Source organism: Mirounga leonina, unplaced genomic scaffold (genome assembly GCF_011800145.1).
Source record: "Mirounga leonina isolate KUSES-001 unplaced genomic scaffold, KU_Mleo_1.0 Mir_180, whole genome shotgun sequence".
NCBI lineage: Eukaryota > Metazoa > Chordata > Mammalia > Carnivora > Phocidae > Mirounga > Mirounga leonina.
The window spans coordinates 18,554,334-18,578,773 of NW_023270469.1; the positions used below are offsets into that span (position 1 = coordinate 18,554,334).

At 59.8% G+C, this 24,440-nt stretch overlaps 4 protein-coding genes across 9 annotated transcripts; 2 read left to right on the top strand and 2 right to left on the bottom strand.

The window, feature by feature from the left end:
• The first annotated feature begins 36 nt into the window (after positions 1 to 36).
• Positions 37 to 3,864, top strand: LRRC29 (leucine rich repeat containing 29). The gene is given in 7 exon segments (XM_035025000.1): positions 37 to 1,053; positions 2,209 to 2,424; positions 2,555 to 2,669; positions 2,672 to 2,694; positions 2,902 to 3,047; positions 3,049 to 3,099; positions 3,181 to 3,864. Coding segments are annotated over 7 exon segments (888 nt in total). The 5' UTR covers positions 37 to 885; the 3' UTR covers positions 3,350 to 3,864.
• Positions 3,865 to 5,993: 2,129 nt separating this feature from the next.
• ELMO3 (engulfment and cell motility 3) lies at positions 5,994 to 10,701 on the bottom strand. Of its 3 annotated transcripts, XM_035025002.1 has the most exons (20): positions 10,399 to 10,701; positions 10,228 to 10,268; positions 10,050 to 10,122; positions 9,754 to 9,804; positions 9,384 to 9,553; positions 9,199 to 9,298; positions 8,943 to 9,094; positions 8,774 to 8,852; positions 8,568 to 8,618; positions 8,357 to 8,479; positions 8,108 to 8,239; positions 7,903 to 8,004; positions 7,708 to 7,816; positions 7,464 to 7,600; positions 7,204 to 7,367; positions 6,971 to 7,083; positions 6,776 to 6,880; positions 6,585 to 6,667; positions 6,407 to 6,493; positions 5,995 to 6,318 (listed from the first exon to the last, which is right to left on the bottom strand). In XM_035025002.1, the coding sequence occupies exons 1-20, from the start codon at positions 10,474 to 10,476 to the stop codon at positions 6,106 to 6,108; spliced, it is 2,163 nt and encodes a 720-aa protein (XP_034880893.1). In that variant the 5' UTR covers positions 10,477 to 10,701; the 3' UTR covers positions 5,995 to 6,105. The 3 variants fall into 3 exon arrangements, with proteins under 3 accessions (XP_034880892.1, XP_034880893.1, XP_034880894.1); XM_035025001.1 differs by having other exon boundaries at positions 5,994 to 6,318; positions 6,585 to 6,880; XM_035025003.1 differs by having other exon boundaries at positions 6,212 to 6,302; positions 6,585 to 6,880.
• Positions 10,702 to 10,875: 174 nt separating this feature from the next.
• On the bottom strand, positions 10,876 to 18,750 carry E2F4 (E2F transcription factor 4). 2 transcript variants are annotated; one of them, XM_035025008.1, is made up of 10 exons: positions 17,216 to 18,747; positions 16,673 to 16,782; positions 16,370 to 16,531; positions 15,995 to 16,038; positions 15,219 to 15,280; positions 14,701 to 14,998; positions 14,055 to 14,234; positions 12,162 to 12,209; positions 11,912 to 11,956; positions 10,876 to 11,816 (listed from the first exon to the last, which is right to left on the bottom strand). In XM_035025008.1, the coding sequence occupies exons 1-10, from the start codon at positions 17,690 to 17,692 to the stop codon at positions 11,701 to 11,703; spliced, it is 1,542 nt and encodes a 513-aa protein (XP_034880899.1). In that variant the 5' UTR covers positions 17,693 to 18,747; the 3' UTR covers positions 10,876 to 11,700. The 2 variants fall into 2 exon arrangements, with proteins under 2 accessions (XP_034880899.1, XP_034880900.1); XM_035025009.1 differs by lacking the exon at positions 14,055 to 14,234 and having other exon boundaries at positions 17,216 to 18,750.
• Positions 18,751 to 18,834: 84 nt separating this feature from the next.
• Positions 18,835 to 24,125, top strand: EXOC3L1 (exocyst complex component 3 like 1). 3 transcript variants are annotated; one of them, XM_035025006.1, is made up of 14 exons: positions 18,835 to 19,076; positions 19,245 to 19,366; positions 19,577 to 19,752; positions 19,834 to 20,053; positions 20,590 to 21,202; positions 21,282 to 21,399; positions 21,535 to 21,660; positions 21,741 to 21,841; positions 22,049 to 22,159; positions 22,892 to 23,021; positions 23,146 to 23,268; positions 23,345 to 23,500; positions 23,592 to 23,716; positions 23,820 to 24,125. In XM_035025006.1, exons 2-14 carry the CDS (start codon positions 19,321 to 19,323, stop codon positions 24,007 to 24,009), a joined length of 2,235 nt encoding a protein of 744 aa, XP_034880897.1. In that variant the 5' UTR covers positions 18,835 to 19,076; positions 19,245 to 19,320; the 3' UTR covers positions 24,010 to 24,125. The 3 variants fall into 3 exon arrangements, with proteins under 3 accessions (XP_034880897.1, XP_034880896.1, XP_034880898.1); XM_035025005.1 differs by having other exon boundaries at positions 19,304 to 19,366; XM_035025007.1 differs by having other exon boundaries at positions 19,304 to 19,366; positions 19,592 to 19,752.
• The last annotated feature ends 315 nt before the right edge of the window (positions 24,126 to 24,440 follow it).

The window sequence follows — 24,440 nt, forward strand, 5'->3', positions numbered from 1 at the left end:
CATGATGGCCAACCCCCTCCGAAGCCAGAGGGCTGACCCCAGTCCTGCTGCTGCCCTTTAGACAAACGTGCAGTACAACATCCCTGTGTCCTCCGCCTCCATCCCGGCCATCAAGAGCCTAGGCCTCAGGGCATCACCTGCATCAGCCTGACCCACCTGGATGGCTCGCCAGCTTTGCACCAGGTGCTGGAGTCTGTTGCCTACCACCTGGGCCCGAAACTGCAGAGCTTGTGCCTCAGTGGGGGCAGCCCCACGCAGGCCTCCTTTGTGGCCTTGATCCTGGGCTGCCTGGCCCTGCGTATCCTTGACCTCAGTGGCGGCGACAGCCTCTTCACAGGCGGCACGCTGCTAGCCCAGCCTGAGACGGCACAGCGGGTCCGGCAGGTGTTGCGTGGCCTCTGTGAGCTCAACTTGGCTGGCCTGCGGGACCTGACCGACCTCAGTTTCAACCGGCTCAGCAGCTGTGCCCCCAACCTGGAGCGCCTCTCCTTGGCCTACTGTCACCTCACTTTTGAACTAGGCCCAGCCCGGGGCTCCCTTGGCCCCCAAGACTCCTCCCCCTCCCAACTCTCCTTCCACAACCTGCTGCGATTTGTGAAGGAAAGGGCTGATAGGCTGCACGCCCTGGACCTGAGTGGCACTGGCTTGCTCCCCGAGGCCCTGAAGGCCCTGGGTCAGGTGGCCGGGCTGCAGCTGCAGGAGCTGAGCCTGCACGGCTGCCAGGACCTCTCCACAGAGGCTGTGGCCGCCCTTTGCCATCTGCAATCAGGCCTGACCTCCCTGGACCTCAGCGGCTGCTCAGAACTGGCCGACGGGACACTCCTGGCCATCAGCCGGGACCTGGGGCACCTGCAGTGTCTCCGCCTGAGGAAGCTGCAATGGCTGATGGACGCAGGATGCACAGCCCTGGGGGGCTTGCGGGAGCTGCACAGCCTGGACCTGGCAGAGTGCTGCCTGGTGAGCGGGCGGGGCCTGGCCCAGGCCCTGGGTTCGGGGCACAGAGCTCCAGCCCCCTTGGCCTCCTTCAGCCTGGCCTACTGCTCCTCACTCAAGGTGAGCACACCATCCCCTTCCTTCCTCTCCAGGGCTGGGGCTGGGGGCGCTGCACCCATGGCGGCAGGGAGGCCCTGCCCGGTGTCGGTGTCCAAGGAACAGCAGGGAGAAGTGAACTGAGGACACAAGGGGAAAGGAGCCTGGAAATACAGTGCTCCTGCCGGCACTCCTCCCCTTGGCCCCTACTGTGGGCCCAGCTAGAGGGAGGCCCAAGAGACCAGACCGGCCCAGCCCACACCTCATATACCAAGTGCTCTGTGCCCCCCGGGTGGGCTGGGTAGGGGCACTAATGGCAGGTGTTCTGGAGGCAGGGAAGATGAGAGAGGGGGGTCTGCAGAGAATGGATACTGAGGCTACACAAGGAGGTTGCTCGACAGGGTCTGACAAAGGTAATGTGATGTGGGAGTCATGGTCATTTCTCGGCTGCAGCCAGTCCCTTCAATAGGGCTCAGCCCTGTCCCTCTGGGTGGTGTCCCTAACTTGGCAATGACAGTCTCTCCCTCTTTAGTGGGTTATTCCTTCAACCTCTCAATGTGCCCCGGGCATTCCCAACCTGAAAACCGTCTCTCAGTCTCCTCCACAGTCGCTTTCCTTGCCCTGCTTCCCACTCCATGTTCCCAATAGCACAATGTCTCTCTTAGCTGCTCTCCCTGGGGTCCAGGGCCCGTGTTCTTGTGTCTCTCATAAACCTCTTTATAAACCAGCTTCCTCTACTCTGCCCTTAGCTCCTGCTCCTGGCAGGTGGCAGCCCTACCCCAATGGTGACCTCCCAGTTCTGCTTCAAATTCTAGAGGAAGCATACCTGATTGGCTCAGCGAGGGTCAGATGTCCACGGATGATCCAATAGGCTATGGTCAGAAGGCTGCCTCTGCCCACACCTTCAGCAGGGTCTGGGAGCACTAGCAGGACAGATACTTTAGAAACTTGCACCTGCATCCTTCACGCCGCAGTCAATCTAGGCCTTAGTCCCCCAGCAAACTCCTGGTGCCCCACCCCTACCTTTTACCAGCACAGGGACATTGTTGCTTCCCTCCGTGGACCATCTGGTGGCTCCCTCCTGTCACCTGTGGGGCTGGAACCTTGGCAGAACCTTCCTGGGGACCCCTGCACAAGCCACCTGCCCATTGCTCTCTCCCTTCTCCACTTCCCTCCTAGGATGCCTCAGTGTTCTCCCTGATCCCAGTGCTGGGCCTGAGCCTCAGGGTGCTAGACTTATCCTCCTGTGTGGCCCTCACCAACAGGACCCTGCAGGCCATCTGCACCTACCTCACTCACCTCTCAGTCCTGTGTATGGCCTGGTGCAAGGAACTCCAAGACTGGGGGCTTCTGGGGCTGGGGGAACCAAGTGAGGAGGCAACGCACGAGCCCCAGGTGCAGGTCATGGAAGGGGGGAGGGTGGTCCCTGGGATCAGCCGCCCTCCTGCCCCTAAGTGTCTCTCTCTAGGAATATTTGAGGGCCAAACTCAGGAGGAACCTGAGAAGCAGGAGCTTCTTCCCACAGCTACATCAAGAGCTGGAGCATCAGGCCTCGGGCCCCAAGGACCTTTCTCCCCATCCACAGGGCCCTTCCCTGCTCATGCTGCGGGCCCTGTGGGAGTTGGAGCTCACAGCCTGCAGCAAACTGATGCCAGTTTGGCCAAGGTGTGGGGCCAGGGGTGTGGATAGGCTGAGGAGCCTGGCACCGGTGTCAGGCCCAGGCCAACCCGCTTTTTGCTTGGAAGACATTCCATGCCCTTTGGCTTCTGCTACTTACGGCCATTCCTCCAGCTGGGGGTGGGAGAGCCTGGAAGGGCCCTGGGCTCCAGCACCCTACCCCCCCACCGCAACTCCCCAGCCCGGTCCTTGCAGGTGCTCCAGTTCCCCGAGCTGAGGCAGCTGTCACTGAGCCTGTTGCCAGCACTCACAGACCAGGGCTCGGTGGCCGTGGCCAGGGGCTGCCCCAGCCTGGAGCGCTTGGTGCTGAGTCACTGCAGTGTCCTCAGTGACGAGGGCTGGGCCCAGGCTGCAGCACTTCAACCTGGCCAGCTGCGGGCAGCTCACCGAGCAGTGAGTTGTCCGATGATGCCACGGTCCGGGGGCTGGGCTGGGTCCCCATGCCGGCTGGCGCTCATCGGAGGCCTCCCACAGAACTCTGGATACCATCAGGCGGGCATGCAAGCAGCTCCGGATGTTAGATGTGGCCATATGCCCTCGTATCAGCATGGCTGCCGTCAGGCACTTCCAAGCCCAACTGCCCCAGGCGACCTGTGTCCAGTCCCGCTTCGTGGGAGGTGCTGACCTGACCGTAACACTCTAGGGCCAGGTCAGTAACCAACCCTGTGCCTCAGCGTCCGTCGTCCCCCCGCCCCCCGAGTCCCCAGCCCTGGCCTCTTGACCTGATTCGAGTCAGTGCCTTCTGCCCGCCTCTGCCACATACACCAAAGCCCCCTCCCCAAGCTATAAACCCCTTTTTCTCGGACGGCGGGTAGGGCTAATCTGGGGCAGCCAAGGGGGCTTCCTGCCCCAGTCTGCCCTAGAGCCCAGCAGGAGCCTTTTCCAGCCGTATGTCGCTGACCCAGGCCTCTGGAAATGCCGCCTCCTGCTCTCCTGGCCAGGCCTGGGTCCGGAGGCCAGGCCCACAGGTGGGGTGCATCTGGGGCCACGGAGGAGCAGACCACGTGCCTCTTGACCTGCCCACTTCTCCCACCTGAGGCCTGTGCCTCGCCTTATCCCCTATAAGGAGCTCTCCCGGCTCTTACTGGCACTGAGCTTCAGCAGCCAGGCCACAGACTTTGTTGTAAACCCAAACAAAATTAAAAATTCCAGATCTTACCTCCTTGTCTGAAGTTCTCAGACTAAAGGGCCCCCTCCTCCCCTCGACCTCAGTTGCAGCAGCCCAGCCTAGCCCAGGGACAATGTGGACAAAACACCAGAGGCACACAGACAATTTCTTCCTTACACCCGACCCAAAGCCCCACAGGTGCCCGCAGCAAGTCCTAACTTCCTCCCCAGTATGGTGGGAGACTAGAAGCCTGGAGGACTCTCCCTGCTTGAGCCTCCAAGCATGTCCTGCAGCAAAGACACGTGCCAGCCAGGCCCTAGGAGCACAATGATTAAGGATGCAATGAGGCTGTCTTCAGGGAGAAAAAAGAAAGAGGACAGTATCTCTGGGTAGGGTCATTAGAGGTCCCCTAGTCCAACCTCCTAAACAGTGCCAGTGACTTCTCAACAGCAGCTCTGAGAAACTATCTGTCCACTCTCTTTGTCCATCTGCCCATCAGTTCTAGGAGCAGCTAGCATGGCTGCCCAAGTGCCCCCCAGGCACTGCACTTTATGTGGGGTTCAGAGGTGCCGAAGATCTCCCAGCCCCCAGGTCAGGCAGGGAGGCAAATTAGCCGACAGACAGGGACAGTCCAGTGTGTGGGGTGTGCGTAAATAGAGAAACAAGCAGCTGGAACTGGGAGCCTAGGAGAGCAACGAACAGAGCCCAGAGAGATCAAGGAAAGACTCGAGGCAGTGAAAAAGGGGCAGAAGGGAAGAAAGAGGGCAATGAGAAAGGACCAGGGAGGTACACATGATAGGCCCGAGCTGGTGCTAGGAGGGCAGGGCGGGGCCCCTGGGCCGCAGGGAGGATGCTAGCTTGGATCAAGCACAGAGAACTCTGCAAGCCACAGGCCTTTTGTTAGACGTCCTAAACCACAACATGTCTCCTACCCATCTAGCTCTACCGCTCAGGCAAGTAACCGTGACCCTCATCCCACGGACAAGAGAGACACTGAAAAATGCAGGATGGGGGTAGTGTGCATGTGAGTGTGTAATCTGATCAGCTTCATGTTTGAAAAAGCACTTGGGGTATTAAGGACTGGAGGGGCAAGACAGGAGGCAGGAAGTCAGGAGATTCTTGCCAAGATGTTGGTGGCCTGGACAAGGGAATGGAGACACTGGGGAGGAAGAACTGATGGTATTAGAAGAGTTAACTGCATCTGGGATCCCTGCTCCTGATTGCCATCTTGAACTCAATAGCAAGTTGAACTTGAACTATTCCAAGGTGAGAAGCCTCTGGATACAGGGCCCCCTGGAGGCTCGAGTCAGAAGCAGATGCTCCCCCAGCACATTCTCCAAAGGAGATGCCATTTCATCAGTTTTCAAGGTAACATGTTGATGGTTAACACTGTTTAAAAAGGTATGTGCGAAGGTGTTGAGAAAGAGAAGTAGTGAGAGGCATGGAGGAGGTCAGAGAGGTGGCAGCTTTCCGCCTGCCCTGTGGGGCCTGTGGGTTCGTGTGCTAACCTCTGAAACTGACCTCCAGCTGGGCCCAGCACCCCTAGCCACTCCCGTCCCCAGAGGCCTTGCCTCTCTGTGGCCCCCACCACACCCATGCTCCAGCAGATTTGAATCAGAATGCCAGGCTTCCGGCACTGAATTCCCTCTTGTCAGCATCAGCCCTATCCTCCCAGCACCTGGGGACATGTTTGAATCATAAGAGTTTGCCATTCAGCACAGAACAGACCCAGCTTCACATCTGTCCCTCCAGACCTCTCACCAGAGGGCCTCCAAGTCTTGAAAAGGACACCAGGCAGGGCCAAGCAGGACTGAGGACTGAGTTCAGACTGTCAGGAGCCTTCTGGAAACTAGGCCCCTGTTAATGCGGCCCAGGAAGGCATCCACTTAGGGCAGTATCTTCTGCCCCACGTCCCTCAGTGGGCTGCTACCCAGACCAGAGGACATCCCTCTCTGCAGGCCCAGCACCGAGGAAGGCTGAGGACTCATCCTGTGGAAGGACAATAGGGTCAGCTTGTCTCCAGCCCCTCCTTCACAACACCAGCCCCTCAACTGCGGCCGCCCAGGTTTGTGGCCCCAAGCAGTGACCTTGGCCTGATGCCCCATCTCATTTGCCAGCTAAATTTGAAGTTAGGCTTGGCCCACAGTTGCAGAACTGGCTCGACACACACCCCAGAGTCAAGCAGACTTTATTTCTGCAGCAGCCTCTGCTGGAAGGTGTCTGGGTTTTACCACCCTCCACCCTTCACGGTCACCAATGCCAGCAGCTGTGGCCCATGGCCAACCTCACTGTCAAGGCTCAGTGATGCTGCAGTCATAGCAGAAGTTGAAATTGGTGGGGGGCGGGGGGATGGGAGGCGGCTGCTCGGGAATGGGCACATTCTCCAGCTCCAACAACCGCAGCTTGGTCTCCATCGTCAGCAGCTGTTCCAGGTCCAGCCGAGTCTGCTCACTGCCCATGGGACCGCCGAGCAGGGCGCTCAGCCCATCTGTCCACAGGTGAAACTGGGGATGGGGCCAGCTCCGTGAGGGCCTGCCCATCTCTTCCCGAGCCTGTCTGCCCCACTTGGCTCAGCCTGGCCCAGACACTCACCTCCCGTTTGGATGGGGCGATGAAGTTGAGGTATGCCTCCGCCTCCCCGTGGTCATAGCTGATGGAGAAGGCTAACTCATAGAGATCCTGGGGGAGGCAGGCAGCGGAGAGTGCTGAGTGGGGAACAGAGCAGGGCAGATGCGGGTGGGAAGGAGCCCCTGGCCTCCACTGCACTCACCTTGTTCTGCTTCCCTGAGCCCTTCTCCCGGACGTGGGGGCAGTCTTTGCCTGTGAGCAGTGCCTTGATATCGGCCACAGCGACTGCGGGAAGAAGGCCGGGCTGACCACTGGGACCCAGGGGGGCCCCGCACAGGGGGTGGTCTCGGGAGGGCAGGTGGCTGACCCGGACCCCTGTCCCGTCCTCCTCACGCTGCTCAGGCAGGCTCTCCACGGTGGGTGGGCTGGCGCTCTCCTCCACGTCCCCGTACTGCAGCACCTTGTGGTTGGGGGACAGGCAGCAGAACCACAGCTTGTCTGTGAGCAAAAAGAGAAGAGGGAAGGATGACGCGAGGGGCCCTGATCCCAACCCAGCCGCTCTCTGCCAACCCCTGCCCATTCAACCACCCTGGCGCCTCCGGCTGCTGATTTTGCGGAAGAGTGTCCCCTCGCAGAGGCGGAGCAAACGCTGCTGGCGGATGAGGCCCATGAGCTCTGGCTTCAGCTTCTCCCGTAGCTCCCTGGGTTGGGGGGCGGAGGGGGCAAGGGGAAGGCTTGCTGACTGGGACTGACCTGGGGCAAGGCCCGTGGGGCACTGGGGCAGGTGGGGCCAGGACTGGGACCCACTCCCAGCAACTCACAGTATGGGAGGGGCCAGCGTGCCCTCCTGATGCAGCCGCTCTGTCTGCCTCAGCCGCAGCACCTCCCCATAGGGAAGCGCATTCACCTTGGTTCGGAAAAGCTCCAGGGAGCTGGGCTTCAGGGCCAGCGTACGGGCCAGCTGCTCCCGCACCACCTGCATGACCTGGAGCCACCCAGTTCTGCTCAGGGCTGCGCTCGGGGCCCCTACTCAGAACGGCCCCTGCCCTGGCCCGGGTCTCCTCCCTTCCACCCCAGCCACCTTGTCGAAGTCCTCCTGGGTGGCTCGCATCTCCTTCCAGGTCTTATTCAGCAGCTGGATGCTCACACAGAAGAGCTCATGGAAACTCTGGTCTTGGCCGAAAAACATGGGCGAAAAGTCCTGGGCTGTTTCGGAGCCTGGAGCAGGGGGGCAGGAGGGGCTCAGGGAGAAGGCGTGCGCAGCCCCTGGCCCTCTCTGCCCTTCGGCCCCCGCTCCCAGCCGCGCCGCGCCCAGGCCCGCTCACAGGGCTCCCCGACGCGGAGCAGCTCGCACAGCAGCACGGTCAGCTGGATGCTGCTCTGGGCAAAGGGGCACTCGTGCTTGTCCTCACGGCTGCTGTTCTCCAACACCAGCTGGGGCGGCAGAAAGAGTGAATGCGACGGGGAGCTCAGCTAAGGCCACGGGGACCCAGCCATATCCCACCCACCCGATTACTGACCCGGCTATAGGCACTAGGTGCGTGTCTGGAGAAGTAGAGCATGTTGTCCAGGGCCAGCAGGCCAGGGGGCACGCGCTCTAGATCCTGTGCAGGGTTGCTATTCTGGGGGAAGCGAGACGGGCAGCTCAGTAAGGGCCCCAGGCCTCCGGAACAACAGCAGCCCTGGGTTGAGGCAGGGGTGGGGGGCTAGGGAGGGGTCGCTCACAGAGAAGCCCAGTTTTCGGAACTCGCGGGCACACAAGGAACGGCGGCGGTCGGCACTCAGCCCAGTGCCCAGAGACTCCCCCTCCGACTCAAAGGCAGCCTGGCGCAGGGCCTGCAGCTGCTCCCGCTGTTCCTGGGGGCGGGGGGATGGGAGGTACCCCACGTTGTCGTGGGGTAAGCGGGCGTCAGGATCATAGACTCAAAGCCACGCTCTAGCTTCCCCAGCCTCGTGTTCCCCAAAGGCACCCACCTGGCTGTAGGGGTCCAGTGGCGTCCTCATGCGTGGCTCCAGCAGCCCCAACATAAGGGCCTGCAGTACATACAAATGGTGAGCCATCTCGTCGCCCAATGGTGTTGCACTGTGGATGATGTTCTGGAGAACAGCCAGTCCATAGGTGTGAGCAGAGGCTTACTGGGGGAGGAAAAGCGGGGAGGGGTCTACCTAGCCCAGTCCTTCCTACCTTATAGATGAACTGGCGAAGGTTTCTCTGCCACAGGTAGCCAAGCATGTGCTGAGGTAAGTGGGAAGGGGGCTTAGATGATTCAGCCCCACCACGAGCAGCCCTCCTGCAGTCCCGGGTTGGCGCGCAGTGCCCACCAGCTCCTGCGCAGGCTCCAGCCCCCCACCCCCCACCCCTGCAGTCCAGCCACCAGATGGGACACTCACCTTGCGTTCAGCAGGGTTGGCCCCCTGGAGCAAGGCTGTCAGCAATGCCATAGCCTTGGTTTGTAGCTGCTGGTTCATCCTGGGGCAAGAAGAGGCGGGCTCAGCGGGCTATCCAGGGTCTGGCTCCATGCCCCTCACCTGTATTCCACCCCCACCCCCAGACACTTACACCTGTAGGTGGACCAGCAGCCTATCCAGTGGTACCTCACTCTTGACCAGCTGGCCCAGAGCAGGGCTGCTCAAGGTCACACTCTCTAGCAGCCTGAGGGCCAGGGGCTGCACAGATGCATCCATCAGGTTCATGTTCACGTAGCACACCACCTGTAACAGGGGTAGGGGCTTGCTACCACTTCACCACCATGGAAGGCCAGATCCTGACACCACTCCACTGCCCCCACCTGCTGCCCCTAGAAAAGCCAACCCACCTTCCTAACAAAGGGGATGCTGAGCGTCTCCCAGGACACCATGCCGTGTTCCATGAGCTCCAAGAAGGCCCTCAGTGCAAGGGTCAGCACCTCCCCTAAGCTGGGGGGACATCTGGGGCTGAGCAGGGCCAGACTAGGACCCCTAGCCCCACCATGTCCACCACAAACCGCAGTCCTGTGCTCACTCATCCCCATCCTCAATGATGGTGCCTAGTCTCTGAAGCCCATCACGGCTGATGACCTCCTGGGCAAAGGTGACGTCCGGGGCCAGCAAGACGAGGTGCTGCAGAGCTTCCCGGCGCCTTTCACGACTCCCACTCTGCAGCCCACCTAACAGCCGCTCAGCCTCAAGGTCCTGGGCAGGGGTGGGAAAGGTGAGGAGGCTGGGTGGAAGTAAGGAGCAGGAACTGGAGGTGTAGGGACTCAGATGTCCACTAGGTGGGGCACTGCGGAGCTGGGGCCGGGGCCCTCCCGAACTGGGCAGAGAAGAGGGTGGGCGGCAAAGAGGCATAGAAGAAGGGCAGGGAATGCGGGTGGGGTCAGGAAGGGCATTACTGGGGCAGTGCTGAGGCACAGGATGCTGCCATTCTTGATCTCTGTGCGGTTCTGGAGAAGATGGAGAGAAAGGGGGAGAAGTCAAGAAGGGCTCTGAGAAAAAAAAAAAAAAAGAAGGGCTCTGAGGATTGGTTAATCCGGGTTGCTGGTGAGGGAGGGTTCGGGAGTCCGGAAAAGAAAGATCACATTCCAGACAGGGGGATGAGTCTGAGGGATCAAGATCAGGTGGGTTAGAAGTGGCGGGTGTCGCACAGTGGGATATGGGCCTGGCGGGGGTGGGGGCGGGGGAGACTCACGTTCTCAGTGATGTAGCTCCTATGTCCATCAGCAAACTGCAGGGCGTAGCGTTCCGAGTGAACCAAACTCCACCTGCGAGGAGCGGAGGCTCAGTGAGGCCGGTAGAGGGCGCCCCTCCCTCCTGCCCTCCCCCCCCCCCCCCCCCGGCACCCCCCGGCCTGGCTAGCCTGCACTCACGCGTCGCACACCTCCTTCAGCACAGCGGCCAGAGGCTTTGCCTGCAAGTGGACAGGTCACTCATGGGGCGGGTGTGGGGAGGAGTTGGGGAGGACCCTGGGGGTTCCGAGGGGAAGGGGGCCACCCGGAGGGGGGTGGTGGGGTGAATGGAGGCCAGACAGGGCGAGTGACCTGGTCCAGCTGGATGAGCTGCGGGATGGCGTCAGGCATCTGGACCGCGATCTTCACCACGTTCCGCGGGGGCGCCATGGTCCAGCCAGGGCAGGGGCGCCTGTAGTTTCCAGACCGTCTAAGCTCCGGCCAAGGGCGCGCCTGGTCTGGTACCTCCGAGAACGAGGACGTCCCTCTGTTCAAGGCCTGGACCCCGTGGCCCGCACTCAGGGGTTAGGGTCCCGCTCCTGGCCAGGGGCCGCGGCCTTCCCAAGGGAGCCGAGACTAGTTCCGGGTTGGAGTCCCGTGGGTAGGCGCCTGCCCTGCCCCGCCCCACCCCGGCGGCCCGCCCTAGGTGCGCCAGGTGGGGGCGGGGGGGCGGGGCGGGCGGGACGCCAGAGCAGCCACACCTCCCTTTCCAAGAAAGGTAACCCGCCCGGTCCCACCACCAATCCAGCCGAATTCCAGGGAGGGGCCCTGAAAGAACCAGATCAGAGATAGCCTTAGGCATGGTCTTTATTCACTTGGATACTGTACAAATATTACAATTTCCTTTTGCTGCAAAAAGTATAAAAATAATCTTTATATAGGAATCCGTTCGTTACTGCAAATCTTTCTAAATCTCTGCAAATGGCTCTAAATGAGGGCAAATGAATAAACAAGGGGGGGGGGGGCTACAGGGCAGCAGGAGATTGGGCCAATCCTCAGGGGCTCACCCGTCCAGATTTCTAGCTAAAGACCTCTCTGTTCCTTCCTGTTAGCAGCCCCCCACCCCACCCCCCACCCCACCTATAGGTACTCTGGGCTAAGGGCCCAGCAGATGGGGGGTACAGGGGAGAGGCCCAGGGGGAGCTGCAGGGTCAGGGGTGGGGAGAAGTGAAGGAGGCTAGGGGTGGTGCTGGCAAGCGTCTGGCTCCACCCTAGGCTTCCCTCCTCAGAGTGGGAGGCATTGGCTGCAACAGGGCAGTGGGGCTGGACAAGCTGCCCTATGCAGATGATGGCAGGTCTTCAGTTCTGTGCCACTGAGTGGCAGCCGAGCCTGGGCTCTGAGAGGGCATGAGGTGGGGGAAAGCCCCAGAAAAGGAGAGGCAAACACTCTGGCTCTATGGTGAAGGGGTCTGAGCCCCTTTCCCCTGCTTTCCTAGCACGGTACAGGTGCTCGTGCAGGAGTGGGAGTCGTGGTCAGAACTGCAGTGAGGGAAGGCTGGGGAAGCCAGGAGTCTGTGGCTCTCAAGCTGTGTAGGGGTAGAGTGGGGGAGGTCCTCAGGCAGCCCCCAGGTCACACAGTCTGTGTCCCAGCCACACAGGGAATGTCCCTGTCAGTCAGAGGTTGAGAACAGGCACATCGAAGAGGTCACAGACACCTTCACTCTCGTCCAGGTTGTAGATGTAATCGTGGTCTCCAGGGGGTGGAGAAAGGCGGAGGAGGGGGGCAAACACTGCAGAGAGCACCAGGCTGAGGCTCTGGGCCAAGGCCGCCCCCCCAGCAGTTGCCCAACCCCCTTGCCCACCCCCACCTTCCTGGGCTACCCACCTTCTGAGGACATCAGCTCCTCCAGCAGCTCTGAGCTCATGCATTCTGGGGAGGGAGGGAGAGCTCAGTTACATTTGGCTCCTGGCTCTCCACCCACCAAAGCCCATGAAGGGGACCCCCCTAGCTACCCATCAGGAACTTTACTCTTTGCCCAGGTACCAAGCACAATCATAGGTCCTCAGAAGTGCGAGAAAACAACTGTAAGACCCAATGAGCTATGCCCTTACCCCATGGAAGAATGCAGACCTACCTCGTGTGGGATCAAAGATTTCTGACAGCTCTCTGGGGAGTTCCAGAACTGAAAGACAAGAAAGCCATACTCAAGGGCACAGAGATCCAGTCTGGTCCCACTCTAGCCTCCACCTTCCTCAGATGTTATACCACCTGTCTTGGGGCTCCACATAGCTGAGGAGATGGAGGCCCTGCCCGAGGCCAAGCTGGCATTGTCAGTCTCCCCTGCTAGATGTGAGTTCCTTAGTGCTGACCCCAGGGTACGAAAGGCCCATCGAAGATGACTGATACAGCCCTTCTAACTCAGAAGTTAGAGGGCAGCAGACCCTTCCCTTGATGGGCTCAGTAGGTATGCCCTGTCTGATGGCAGATGCCCACTCACACCTGCCCTCGTTGAGCACCTGCTCAATGCCAGGCTCAAAGGCCACACCCTGGACCAGGGCACTTGGCAGAGGAGGAGGCAGACACTTAATAGGGGCGGTGCTATGGGGTGACAAGTCTGCTACAAACGTCTGACTGGGAGGAGGCACATGGGAAGCAGAGGAAAATGAAATTGGGAGAGGAGTGCTGGCGCACGAGGATCTCATATACCAGGTGAAGGGCCTGTGGTTTCATCCAGCAGGCCTTAAGAAGCGTTAAAGGTACTTTGCAAACACAGAAATGCCACACTCAACCTGTGTTGCAGACAGATCCCTATCAGTCAGGGTAAAGAGGAGGATGCTGAAGAATTTAGGGTAGAGGTAGCCAGCAGTGACCCTGAGTGTTGAGGATACATGAAGCCAGTGATGGGACATGTCTGAGACAAAACTCAGTTAATTACTGCCAGGTGGAGAGCAGGAGAAGCGAGGAGATGGAAGTGGAGAGACATGCGGGTGTCAGGCCTGAGGGACCAGGGCCAATAGGAGGGTACACACAGAGATAGAAAAGCAAGCTTCGGTTAATGACACAGGAATGAAGTGCCCATCAGATGTGCAGAGGAAAGCACACGGACACAGGTGTGGAGTTCAGACAAAGACCTAGGCAAGCCAGAGGCTAGGGATTCATCTACCCCGAATGGGTGCCCTCCACAGGTGTGCAACAGAGACCTGCGAAGCACAGTGTTTATAAAGGCATGCAAGGGAGAGAACAGAAGAAGCCGGTGAGAGAAGAGCCAAAGTTGGCATCATAAATGCCAAAGGAGCTAGAAAGCAACACCATGGAGCAAGAGAGCACCAGAGCGAATCTCCCAGAAACCTGCTGGAGGCAGCAGTCAGGGCGAGGCAATGTCTCCAGAGCAGCAGCAGCGTCCCGGGGGTGGGGGTACAAGGGTCCTGGATGCTGGAGGGGGACGAGGAGACCAAGACACGGAATGGAACAGAGATGACCTGCCCAAGGAGCCCAAACAGAAACGACACAGTGAACGTGAGAGAGGGAACACAGAGGACAAAGGGTCACTTGGTGAGAAGAGACTGAGCAGTGCTTGTGGGCCAAGGAGAACGAGTCCTGGAAGACGCAAACACCCAAATCACAGGTTGGGAAGAAGACTCCAGGCAGATGATGTCACCTCCCCTGGGAAGGCACTGCCCCCACCTTTGGAGCCCGAGGGCCTTTACCACAGCCCCCTCCCCAGGATGGCAGTTATGTCTTCCTGATCCCTGAGTGCAAGGGGGGGCAGGCAAGGCTTGAGAGGGGCCCAGGAGTTGTGGGTAGCTCGGGAAGGGGAGCAAAGGGGCACCAGTGCTGAGCTGGCAGCCAGGCTCCTCACTCAGGCTGGCAGAGCTCTGGGGTCAAGGCAAGGGCTGCTGGGGGCCGGGGGGCGGGCTGGCCAGCTCTGGCCGAGGAGACAGGCGAGCTGGCTTCCAGCTCCAGGTGTTTCTGCCCTAGCAGTGGCTGCGGCTGGGTTCTGCCTGTCTCTCAGGGGCCACGCACTCACCTCCTGTGGGGTCTGCCTTGATGGGCTCAAAGGAGGTAGAAGGGTTGGGTCCGGATGGGCCGCTACTGCCGTCCAGCAGGGCGGAGGACTGCAGCGGCCGGGTGTCCAGGGCTGCCAGGCCTGGGGGCAGGGAGCTGAGCTCCCCACCGTCCTTGCTGTCCGGTCCAGGGCCACCGCTCACTGCAACCAGATCCCCCAAACCCAGTCACTTGGGAGCAGGAAGGAGGATACCGAAGCTTTGTGCTAGAAGCCACAGTCGGGATGACAAGAGCCCCAGTTCCCAAGGAGAGAGAGGCACTGCCAGTCCCCCACGCAGAGGGAACCTAGAAACGAGCCCCTGAACAGAGGCATGAGGCCTGCAGGAGGGAGACTCCAGGATGACATGGCTGCTGTGCCAGGCTTCAAGAGGGGCTGCCAGAGGAAGAGAGACACAGGTGGACCCGGCGAAAACCATCCCCACTAATACCCCTTCATACATTCAGAGCTTCCCTGTTAAAAAGGGCTCATTCACGACCATAGCAAGGGGAGGCCACTGGAGACCAGGAAAAGGACAACCCCCACAAGGTCTCTTCCAACACTGAGTACAGAGGTGCTGCCTTTTGGGCCCCAGAAGTCACCCCATCACCAGCTGCCTGTTACACCTCACCTGTGATCTCAGCTGCTGGACCGGGCACCCCCTGGGCTTCGGTGATGCCAGGGACAGGGGCGGGGGTGGTCAGCTGGGGACTGCTTGGGCGTGAGGCGTCCTGGGGCTGGGCCAGGGTAGGCTTGGGCAGAGGCGGAGGGGTAGAGACGGCAGGAGGGCTCTGGAGCAGATCTTCCGGTGGCGGCACAGGCACTGCCACAGGCGGGGAGCTCCACGCCTCCTTGTTCACCAGCAGCACCTCGATGGGGCCACTCACACTCTTCAGGTGAATCTGGTACTTCTTCTGTCCATTGAGGCCCTGGAGGTGGGGGATGGGGGACAGGTGGAATTAGAAGCAGCCTTGGCTCCTGCCTGACCCTGGGCCAGGGCTGCAGTGTCCTCTCCCACCCTAGGCTGCCCGTTCTTCTAGATAACCCCCAAACCCAGGCCTCCCCCTACCTGCCCCACCCGGGACTTATCGGGCTCCACAGCCAGCACCCGCCCGCAATCAACTCCGCCTGCCTGGGCTGAGCACCCACCTCTGGGATGGGCACCTCGAGGCTGGTGCCCGACGGGGCCCGGATGGCCAGAAGGGTATCTCCTAAAATGACAAGGATGGGTCAGGGCCCATGGGCTCAATCTAATCTGAGAATGGGGATGCCTATCCCTTTGAGCAAGGAAGGAAATCATGGTGTCTTAGGACAGTAAACCTCACCCAACCCCCCACTGGCTGGGGCAGAAAACTAAAGCTTTTCTCCTCCCAAGAGCCCAAGGGTCAGTAACCAGAAAATCTGGGTTCAAACATGTGGACTGAGGGATTGCTGGGCAATCTCACTTCTTGATTGATGGGGTTGCTCCCTAGGAGTAGATGTTCAGGCCAAGGCCAATTTTCCTTCCCCAAACCAGTCTAGAGAATGCAAAACGGAGAAGGAACAGTTCCTGTATCTATAACGCAACTAACTACAGGTTGCAAGTGAGCACCATCGTTCTCTGGATACAAGCATGCAAGAGCGTACACACATGCTCTATCCCCCTTATGCCTCTGTCATGCCTGAGAAGCCAAACCCAGGAAACACTGCAGATGGGGACTGACCCAGGGACCCAGCCCAGAATTCTTGTACCCTTTCAGTATGATTTGCCTCCATGGGGTCCCAATGACCCTCAAACCCAGGACTTACCCTGCCTGGTTCCTCTTTGGGCAAGCCAAAGGAACCCTCTTAAGAGACAAAACTCTCCTTGGGCACTGAGCCCACTGCTCAGGGCTGTGGCTCAGTCTAGCCCCACCCCCACTGCCCCCTACCCAGGCTCTGCTCACCAGCAAAGCATCTGCAGATGTCCTCATGAGTCACGTAGGCCAAGGTGTGGGGGTTAAGGAGAACGGCTGATGCCCTGCCTATGGTGACAGATGGCAGACCACAAAGAAAACCCAGCTCTTTAGCAGAGATCTGACGTACAAGCTCTCAGAGAAAATCCTGGGGCCTGGGGTCTACATGGAGAAGGATCACAGGCCAAGAATGGTTGGGGAAGGGGCTTTGAGTCTAAGGAGGGAGGCCAAGGCAGGGACCTGGCCAGGAGCTGCAGGATCATCCTCCCGAGCAGGATAGTGTCTAGGGTACCACAGAGCAAACCCAGCTGGACTAGAGGGCCCCTCTCGCCCACTCCCCGGGAGCAGGGACCGCCAGGAGGATATCAGCTGTTCTGCACGTCCTCTGTGACATTCCGGATGCTCTGCTGCACCCACACCTTGTGCTTGTCCAGTTCTTGCTCCCGCTGCTGCAGCAACTCGATCTCAGCCTTGAGCTCAATCAGCTTGTCCGCAATCTCCCGGGTATTGCAGCCAGGCCCCACACCCCTGTGCCCAGGGAGGGAGGCTGAGAGGAGCTACCAGGAACTCTGGGTCCCATGGCCCCTGCTCTCTCCTGTGTCCTCCTCCCCACGCCCCTGACACTTCTGGGTAAGAGATGCCACTGCCCTCCCAGGTGCCCCCACTCACTTCCACTGGATGCTATTCTTGGATTTTTTCTCGATCAGCCCGATACCTTCCAGCACGTTGGTAATGTCGTAAATCCGCCGCTTCTGACGCACAGCAAGGGTGTCAGCTGCCTGGCAGACAGAACAGAGCACAGGATACTCAGCCCCACTCTCAGGTGTCCCCCCAGCTACCTTGAAATCTGGTCTGGAAGTGATCTGAAAAAGGGGTGGCCTGAGTCCCAGCCCTCCTCCCAGGCGCCATAGATCAGGACCGCGGGGCAGGAAGAGGACTGGCACAGTCTGAACTGATGTTCTGATGCCTTCCCACACCAGCCGAGGAGGGCCACGAGGACCAGCACCTGCAGCCCAGAGCCTAGCACATAGCTGACGCCCAATGGCCTCGGCCGAATGAATGAAACAGTTCCCGGCCTCCCTCCTGTGAGAAAGCACACCGATGGCGGCTTGCTCCCTGAGGGCCCAGCTGGACGGCCCCAGGGGTTCCCACTACCGGCCCAGGCCTGCCTGGTCCACCATCCTCCCGGTCGCCTCTTAGCCCAGGCCGCACCAGCTTGAGGTCAAGCACGCCGTCCTTGGCCTCCTGCAGAAGCGACACGAACTTGGTGGTGAGAAGTCCCAAGCTCTTCTCGTGCCGGCTTGGGGTGCCCGGGGGCGGCGGCGCCTGTGGCCCGGCCTCCGCCATCGCTCCTGCCCGCCGCCTCCCCTCAGCCAGGCCAGGCCAGGCCGGCGCCGCCGCCACTTCCGCTTCCGTTCCTGGCCACCCGGCCGCCGGCGCCAGCGTCGCTGTTTCCGCTTCCGCTCCGCGCCCTCCCAGGGAACCCGGCGCAATTCCTCTCTGCGGACACGGCAGCAAAACTTCGGGGACCATCAGCAAATGTCCAACCGCCGAAGAGGACGAAAACAATCCGTGGATCCCGGGAGACAGGGCAGGGTGCAGGGAGAGGTGGAGGAAGTCGGTGGGCAGCCCCGGCAGTAGAGAGGGGAGAGCCACCAGAACCTTCCTGGCTGGCCAACCTGTCCCCATTTCAGAAGAGGAGACCACGCTGCCTGATGAACCCAATGTGTTTCCCCAAACCTGCTCCTAGAAGCTGTCCCAGTGTCTTGGGTTTACTGACCCTATTCCTGTCCCTCACTTCCTGTCAAACAGCAAGCACTAACTACATCGAGCTTGCCCACTTGTCTCCATTCCCATTCCCCTTCCCTGATCCCAGCCTCATCTTTCTCTTGTCTCAACACTGCAGTGCTCAGAGACCAGGGAGTCATAACAATTTTCCCACCAAGGCAAACATGCTTACCTAGGTGTACATATATGTAAAGGACTTAGAGCAGTTCCTGGAAGGTAGGAAGGATTATGTGTTGGCTAGTACCACGTTGTTATGTTTGATACCATCATTATTTATTATAATTTATTTTAGGTCAAGATCTCTGGGAGGCCGACTTTGAGACAGGGATCTGCCTGCAGGGAAGTTTAATGAGGATCCATCCTTGTAAGGGAGTAAGACATGCAAAATTGGGCAGAAGGGGGAATTAAACTGTGATGCAGTTATAATAGAGGCCTCAGACCATCCACTGAAACTGGGGTGGGCCTTCCAAGGTGGTCCATGTTCAGGCAAGTTTACCAGGCCTTTGTGCCCTAACTGTGAGGGAGAGACTCAGCTGTGACACCTCAGCAACCTACACTCCTGACAGCTAGGGGAACAAGTGGTGTTGTCCTGAAGGGTGGATTTGGGTGGTAACCAGCGTCCACTATATTATTACTACCCGGTGGTCCTCTCCATGGCCCCCTTACCTCTCAAGACAAACACAGCTTTCCTAGCCCTTCTACCCCTCTCTCACCATCACCCACCACACACCTTCCTCACAATACCTGTGGCCTCTCACTTCTCTGCAGAGGTTCATTACCCTCCTCTGAGGAGCCATCAACACAGTTTTCCTACTGTGATGTTGTCTACACCCATATTTGCACACCGTTCTCCATCCCAAGTTGGGGCCGTCTAGTTCACGCCTGTGTCCTGAGCACGAAGAGGTCCTGGATGGGCTGGGCAGGACTCAGGGATTACAGGGAGTACACCCCCTCCCCCCAAGGAAGCTGCGCCCAGCCCTCCCCACCCCATCCCACATTGCAGATGCACTTTCCTGTTGGGAATAAAAGGCCAGAGACTCAGCTTCCTTCCTTTCTGGGCATTTGGCCTTGGATGGAGGAGGGTGCTCCTGGGCCGGGAGGTGGTACAGAGGCTTCCTTGGGGAGAAGAATTCTGCTACATGCTGAGGTGTGGGCTGGAACCACCCAGGCCTCGTGAGCCAGTGAAGAGAATACCCAGCTCTGCCCAGAAGACTGGGGGAGAGGGCCATCCTCAAGGCCAAGACTATTTTCAAAGGAGAAAGAACTGGATGCTTGGTCAAGCCTGGTGAGTTCTGTACCAAACTGTCCTCTGCAATTCGGAGCAGGAGCTGGGGCCAGCAGAGGTCTGTGCCTACCCTGCCTCACTTAGTGTCTGCAGGGGCAAAACTGAGAAACCCAGTCTCCCCATCATTTCCTGAGGGGGCTGGACAAGAACCCCCCTCCTCCTTCTCAGAGGGGCCTAGCCTGAGGCTACTGCTCACAGGAGCACCCCCACTCCTACCTCATCTCCAGCTCCTCGAGGGACTGCCATGGACTCAGCAACCAAGGACGAAATGCAGCCCTCACTTCCCCCTGGTATGAGCCCTCTGGGTGGGCTGAGGGAGGGATGGTGGCAAGAAAGATGGGAATGGTGGGGTTGGATCCTCCTTGCCAGGGCTGGCCGGAGCTCTATAGGGCAGCAAGAGGAATGGATCGGACTGCCCTAGGGGACAGGCTGAGAAGTAGGAAGGGGAGCAGGTTCGGGCCACTTCCTGTAGGCCCTGCCCAACTGACGAGGCTGCCCAGGCTCTTCCTGCCCAGGGCCTGAGTGGCCAGAGCAGGAGAGGGCGGAGCGGCTGGCCCGAGGAGCAGCACTCAAATGGGCCTCGGGGATCTTCTACCGGCCGGAGCAGCTGGCCAGACTGGGCCAGTACCGCAGCCGTGAGGTTCAGCGTACCTGTTCGCTGGAAGCGCGCATCAAGGTGGGCAACAGTCAGGGGAAAGGAGTGCTGGGGACAGGCTGTAGGACTGGCCAGGCCTCACTGGCTACCTCCCTCCCACAGTCGGTGGTGCAGTCCTACCTGGAGGGCGTGAAGACAGGTGTGTGGCAGCTGGCCCAGGCTTCTGAGGCTGTGCGGGGCGCCCGTGAGGCCCTGGGCCAGGCCCACGGGTTGCTTCAGGGTGCGGCAGAGGCCACGCAGACCCTCAGGCCACTGCGGGAGCAGGTGGTGCAGCACAAGCAGCTGCAGGTCCTGTCTCAGCTGCTGCCCCGGCTCTGGGCAGGTGAGTGTGCGGGGGCCCTGGGCCTCAGCCCCCCAACCGTTATTCAATAAACACCCATCACTGACCGAGGGGCTGGGGCACTCGTGGGAGATTGCATGGAGGGACACACCAGGGACCTTCCAGAGTAATTCAGGCTTCGAATGGCGTCTGAAGCAGGATACAAATTGGCTCATTCTGGGATTCTCAAGTATGAGTTGTGTGGATCAGGACTGAGACTCAGCCAAGTGGCTCTGACCGCCCTGGTTGCTAACTTATTGAAGTATTAAATAGCCACTAGCATGGCCCCGCGAATTCCACACTGCCTTGCCTCCAGGATCCCTGGCTTCCTCTTGTTCCATCAGCTCAAAAATTTACACCTGGCCCGCCGGGTCTCTAGGCCCTTCCCTGGGTCCTTTCAGATTAGTCAGTGCTCTGCTGTACTCGTTACTGAACACTTGACACCTCACTGCAGCCCTAGGGCCTCAGCACCCACCGCTGCACCCGTTGTATGGGGGGAGGTTTGAGACTCAGGGCTGTTTCCTCTCCTCCCTGTTTAGTGCCAGCCGCAGTGGCCCACGCGCGGAGCCTGATTGATGCCAGGCAGCTCTTGGAGGCCTATGTGTGCCTTCGGGAGCTGGAGCAGCTGCAAGAGGAGACGTGGGCACCTCTGGGGGGCCTGGAGTTGGCAGTCTTCGAGGGGCTGGGCCCCCTGGCTGAGGCTCTGGGCCAGGCGGTGGAGGCGGCTGCAGGGGCCGCAGGGCGGCTGGCGCGGGAGGACCCAGCCCAGCTGGTGGCTGCCGTGCGTGTGGCGGAGGTGGATGCTGGGTACACAGCCTCCCTGGAGCTGGCCCCCAGGGGCTGGCGGCAGCGCTGTCTGCAGGCATTACAGGAGGGCCTGGACAGGACCCACTTTGGGACACCTCTCCTGCCTGAGCCGGGGGCCCTGGCAGGGTGGCTGGAGGCTCTGCGGGTGGCTTTACCGGCCGAGCTGGCCATAGCTGAAGCACTAGTAGCACCCTGCTGCCCACCGCACTACAAGGTGGTCCAGCTGTGGGCCCACACCCTGCACAGTGGACTGCGCCGCTGCCTGCAGCAGCTCCTGGGAGGGCCTGAGCTAGGAGCTGCTGATGCCTTCACCCTGCTGCACTGGGCACTGCATGTGTACCTGGGGTCAGTACCCTTGGGGCATCGGGAAGTGGGTGGATCAGAGGCTGGGGGCTCAGAGTGACACTGGGCTACCCATCTGCAGGCCAGAAATGATGGGGAGCCTAGAGTTGGGGCCTGAGGCTGACGTGTCTCAGCTGGAGCCCCTCTTGACCCCGGAGAACATTGAACAGCTGGAGGCAACATTTGTGGCCCAAATCCAGGTGAGTAGTTGGGGCCCAGGTACAGAGAAGCTCTGCCACCAGCTGTGGGCCTGTATCTGCAGAGTCGCATGTCGACCTGTCTCTAGCAATATCAGTGCTCTGCTACATCCTGCCCCCCTTTGCCCCTTCCTCCAGGCAAATGTGGCCCAGTGGCTGCAGAAGGCACTGGATGGGGAGGTAGCTGAGTGGAATCGAGAGCAGGAACCTGGCACAGACTCTTCTGGCTTCTACCACTCACCTATGCCGGCCATAGTGCTGCAGGTGGGTGGGAAGCCCCCAGAGGGAAAGGGGAGGAGAAAAGGACTAGGACTCTGCTGATGGCCACCCGTTGCTGCCTGCAGATCCTGGAAGAGAACATTCGCGTGAGCAGCCTGGTCAGCGAGTCACTGCAGCAGCGGGTGCAGGGCATGGCGCTCTCGGAACTGGGCACGTTCCTGAGGAGGTCTGCCAAGGCACTGACCCACGTCCAGCCCCTAGCCCTGCTCCTGGGGCAGCCCAAGGGGGCTCTGAGTGAATAAGGCACACCAGGGGGAAAGGGCTTCTTCAAAACAGGGTCTTGGGTTTCTTGGAGGTGGGGCTGGAGTACCAGGGACTCAAGTTGTGGGGGCGCCAGAGTGACAGGTACAGGAACTACCTCTGCCCTTTGCAGCTTTAGTGATGCTCTGATCCGATTCTCCCGAGACCACGCCAGGGGGGAAGCAATGGCTCCTCATTATGTGCCCTACCTACTGGCCACCCTCAACCACCAGTCAGCACTCAGGTACCAGAAGCCTCCCCCACAGAACCCCTGACTGAACCCCAATTAGGTATGGACCCAGTCCACACTAGGTCATCAGAAATTTTAGACTCACATGGCTCTGAGAGTCCAATCCTAGTTCTACTAATTGCTAACTGTGTGACCTTGGATGAGTTACCTAATCTTTCTGAATCTCGTTTTTCTTATCAGTATTATGTGTTGGTAATAATGGTACATTCTGAGAATCATATAACAGGTGTGAAGTACCTATCAGTGCTTGCCTGACAGTACCAATTATTCATTCATTCATTTATCCAACACATACTTATCAAGGCCCTACTCTGTGCCACGTAATGTCTGAGGTTACAGTTGTGAACAAAACAGAAAAAAATCCCCTTCCTCTTGGGTCTTATGTTCTTTGGGGTGGGGGCAGAGAGAACAAACAAGTTAATGTGTTTGAATCCCTCCTGGCTGGGATTAAACTCTTCCCTTACCCAAACAGAAACCAAAAGACATGATTTGCTCGAAGTCACACTGCGAACTAGAGGCAGGTCTGGTTGGGTTCCTTCTAGCTGTCTGAGCCCACCACTCCCATCCTCAGTCCAAGCCCCAGATCTACAGAAGTGCAGAGAGCCGCCATTCTTGCCCCCTCCCGCCACACACTTGCACCACTAGGTGGCGTCAGAGTGGCTAGACAACCGACGACCGCGAGGGCCTTGGCCTTGGTCCTGAAGCCTTAACTTTTGGTCCGTCCAGCTCCTCCGTGTCGGTCCTGCAGCCCGACGGGGCGGCTTCAGGAGCTTTGGCTCTGGTGGAGACAGCGCTGGACGAGTTGCAGAGGAGGATATGCCGCCTGGTGTTGGAGGCGCTGCTGGCGGAGCTCCAGGTAAGGCTTCAAGTAGGGATTGGGGTGAGGGGGAGGAGATATAGCATATATGGGTGTGCGTCTCTGCAAGGGGAATGCTAGTTCTGGATCGTTCCTTCAACCCCATTTCTGCCCCAACCCCCAGCCCCTGTTCGCGGCTCTGCCCTCACGCCGGTGGCTGTCGAGCCCAGAGCTGCTGGACGATGTGTGCGAGCGGACGGCGCGCTTCTGCCAGGATTTTAGGCGCGTGAGGAATCCTGCGGCCCAGGTGCGTTTAAGGGAAAGGCTGGGGAGTAGGGACGCCCCATGGGAAAGGCATGCTGAACCCACTGCGCTCTCCGCAGCTGCTCCTGGCCGAGGCGGAACGTACGGTAGTACTGCAATACCTGCGTGCGCTGATGCAGGGCCGCCTGGTGTGCCGAGGAGCCGACGAGAGGACCCAGGTGGCCGAGCGCCTGCAGCAAGACGCGGCCCAGCTTCGGGAACTTTTCCTTGGCTTGGTGAGAGTTCATTAGGCGAGCAGATGAGCGGGAATATCAGTGGTTGGGTGGAGGTCGAGGGCGAACGCGAGACCTACCCCGCGGTGCTCAGGGCCTGGAGGAGAGTGTTCAGTGCGCGCCAGTGCTCCTCGCTCTGCGGGATCTGCTGAACCTCCGCGACCCCATGCTGCTTGGCCTCGAGGTGGCAGGCCTGCGACAAAAATTTCCAGACGTGAGGTGCGAAGAGTGGTTCTGGTGTGGGGAGGGGGGAGAGGGAGGGGAGGATGGATTCGGGAAGAGCGGGGCGGAGCTGACACACAGCTCTCTGGTGTCCCCGTAGCGAGGATCACGTCTCTGCCCTCTTGGACCTGCGCGGGGACGTGTCGCGGGAGCAGCGCCTGGCCGCACTCAGCTCCTTGCAGGTGGGCCCACAGCCCTCGCCCTCTGCCGGTCGCCGCGCACTCTTCAGCCTCGTCCCAGCACCTGCTCCTGCGCTGTCCTCCTGCCTTCCCTCGGGGCCCTGTGCCTGACGCCCGGCTGCCCTCCGGATACAGGGACGGTCCCCGGACGCCTGAATTGTGTATTGGGGGAAGAGGGGATAAAATAAAAGTGCGATGATTAGGGGGTCCACGCTCAGTTAAACGCCTAAGGTACCCTGGCTCCAGTCCTCATATATGGGCTGCACCTCACCTATCCTGACATCAGCCCGGTATGGACTGCGTTCCCAAGTAACCGAGCTTCTGCCGCCATAGGTGGACTTCAGCCCCATCTATCCGCGTCAGGGCAGTGAGCTTGTGTGTCGAGGCCCTGACTTTGAAGGCCGACTAGTACCTGAAGCGCTGAAACCCAACGGGTCCTCGTGGAGGGGGCGGGCTTAAGGTAACGCCGCGCCCAGGGGCGTGACTTTGTGGCGGACACCGCCCCCCTCTGCTCTGCCTGGCACCACCCAGAGCTGTGTTCT

What these genes read in the sequence shown, in the direction of transcription:
- ELMO3 (XM_035025001.1), bottom strand. Translation starts at nt 10,476, where the DNA reads ATGGCGCCCCCGCGGAACGTGGTGAAGATCGCGGTCCAGATGCCTGAC. An exon ending in CCAACCCTGCTGAACGCAAG is followed by an intron (nt 8,619 to 8,773) that starts GTGAGTGTCCCA and finishes CACTTACCTCAG; the next exon opens with CACATGCTTGGCTACCTGTG. An exon ending in CACTGGACCCCTACAGCCAG is followed by an intron (nt 8,240 to 8,356) that starts GTGGGTGCCTTT and finishes CCCCGCCCCCAG; the next exon opens with GAACAGCGGGAGCAGCTGCA.
- E2F4 (XM_035025008.1), bottom strand. Translation starts at nt 17,692, where the DNA reads ATGGGGACAGGTTGGCCAGCCAGGAAGGTTCTGGTGGCTCTCCCCTCT. An exon ending in GCGTGCTTGACCTCAAGCTG is followed by an intron (nt 16,783 to 17,215) that starts GTGCGGCCTGGG and finishes TCTGTCTGCCAG; the next exon opens with GCAGCTGACACCCTTGCTGT. An exon ending in AAGAATAGCATCCAGTGGAA is followed by an intron (nt 16,532 to 16,672) that starts GTGAGTGGGGGC and finishes CCCTGGGCACAG; the next exon opens with GGGTGTGGGGCCTGGCTGCA.
- EXOC3L1 (XM_035025006.1), top strand. Translation starts at nt 19,321, where the DNA reads ATGGACTCAGCAACCAAGGACGAAATGCAGCCCTCACTTCCCCCTG. An exon ending in GCAGCCCTCACTTCCCCCTG is followed by an intron (nt 19,367 to 19,576) that starts GTATGAGCCCTC and finishes GAGGCTGCCCAG; the next exon opens with GCTCTTCCTGCCCAGGGCCT. An exon ending in GCTGCCCCGGCTCTGGGCAG is followed by an intron (nt 20,054 to 20,589) that starts GTGAGTGTGCGG and finishes CTCCCTGTTTAG; the next exon opens with TGCCAGCCGCAGTGGCCCAC.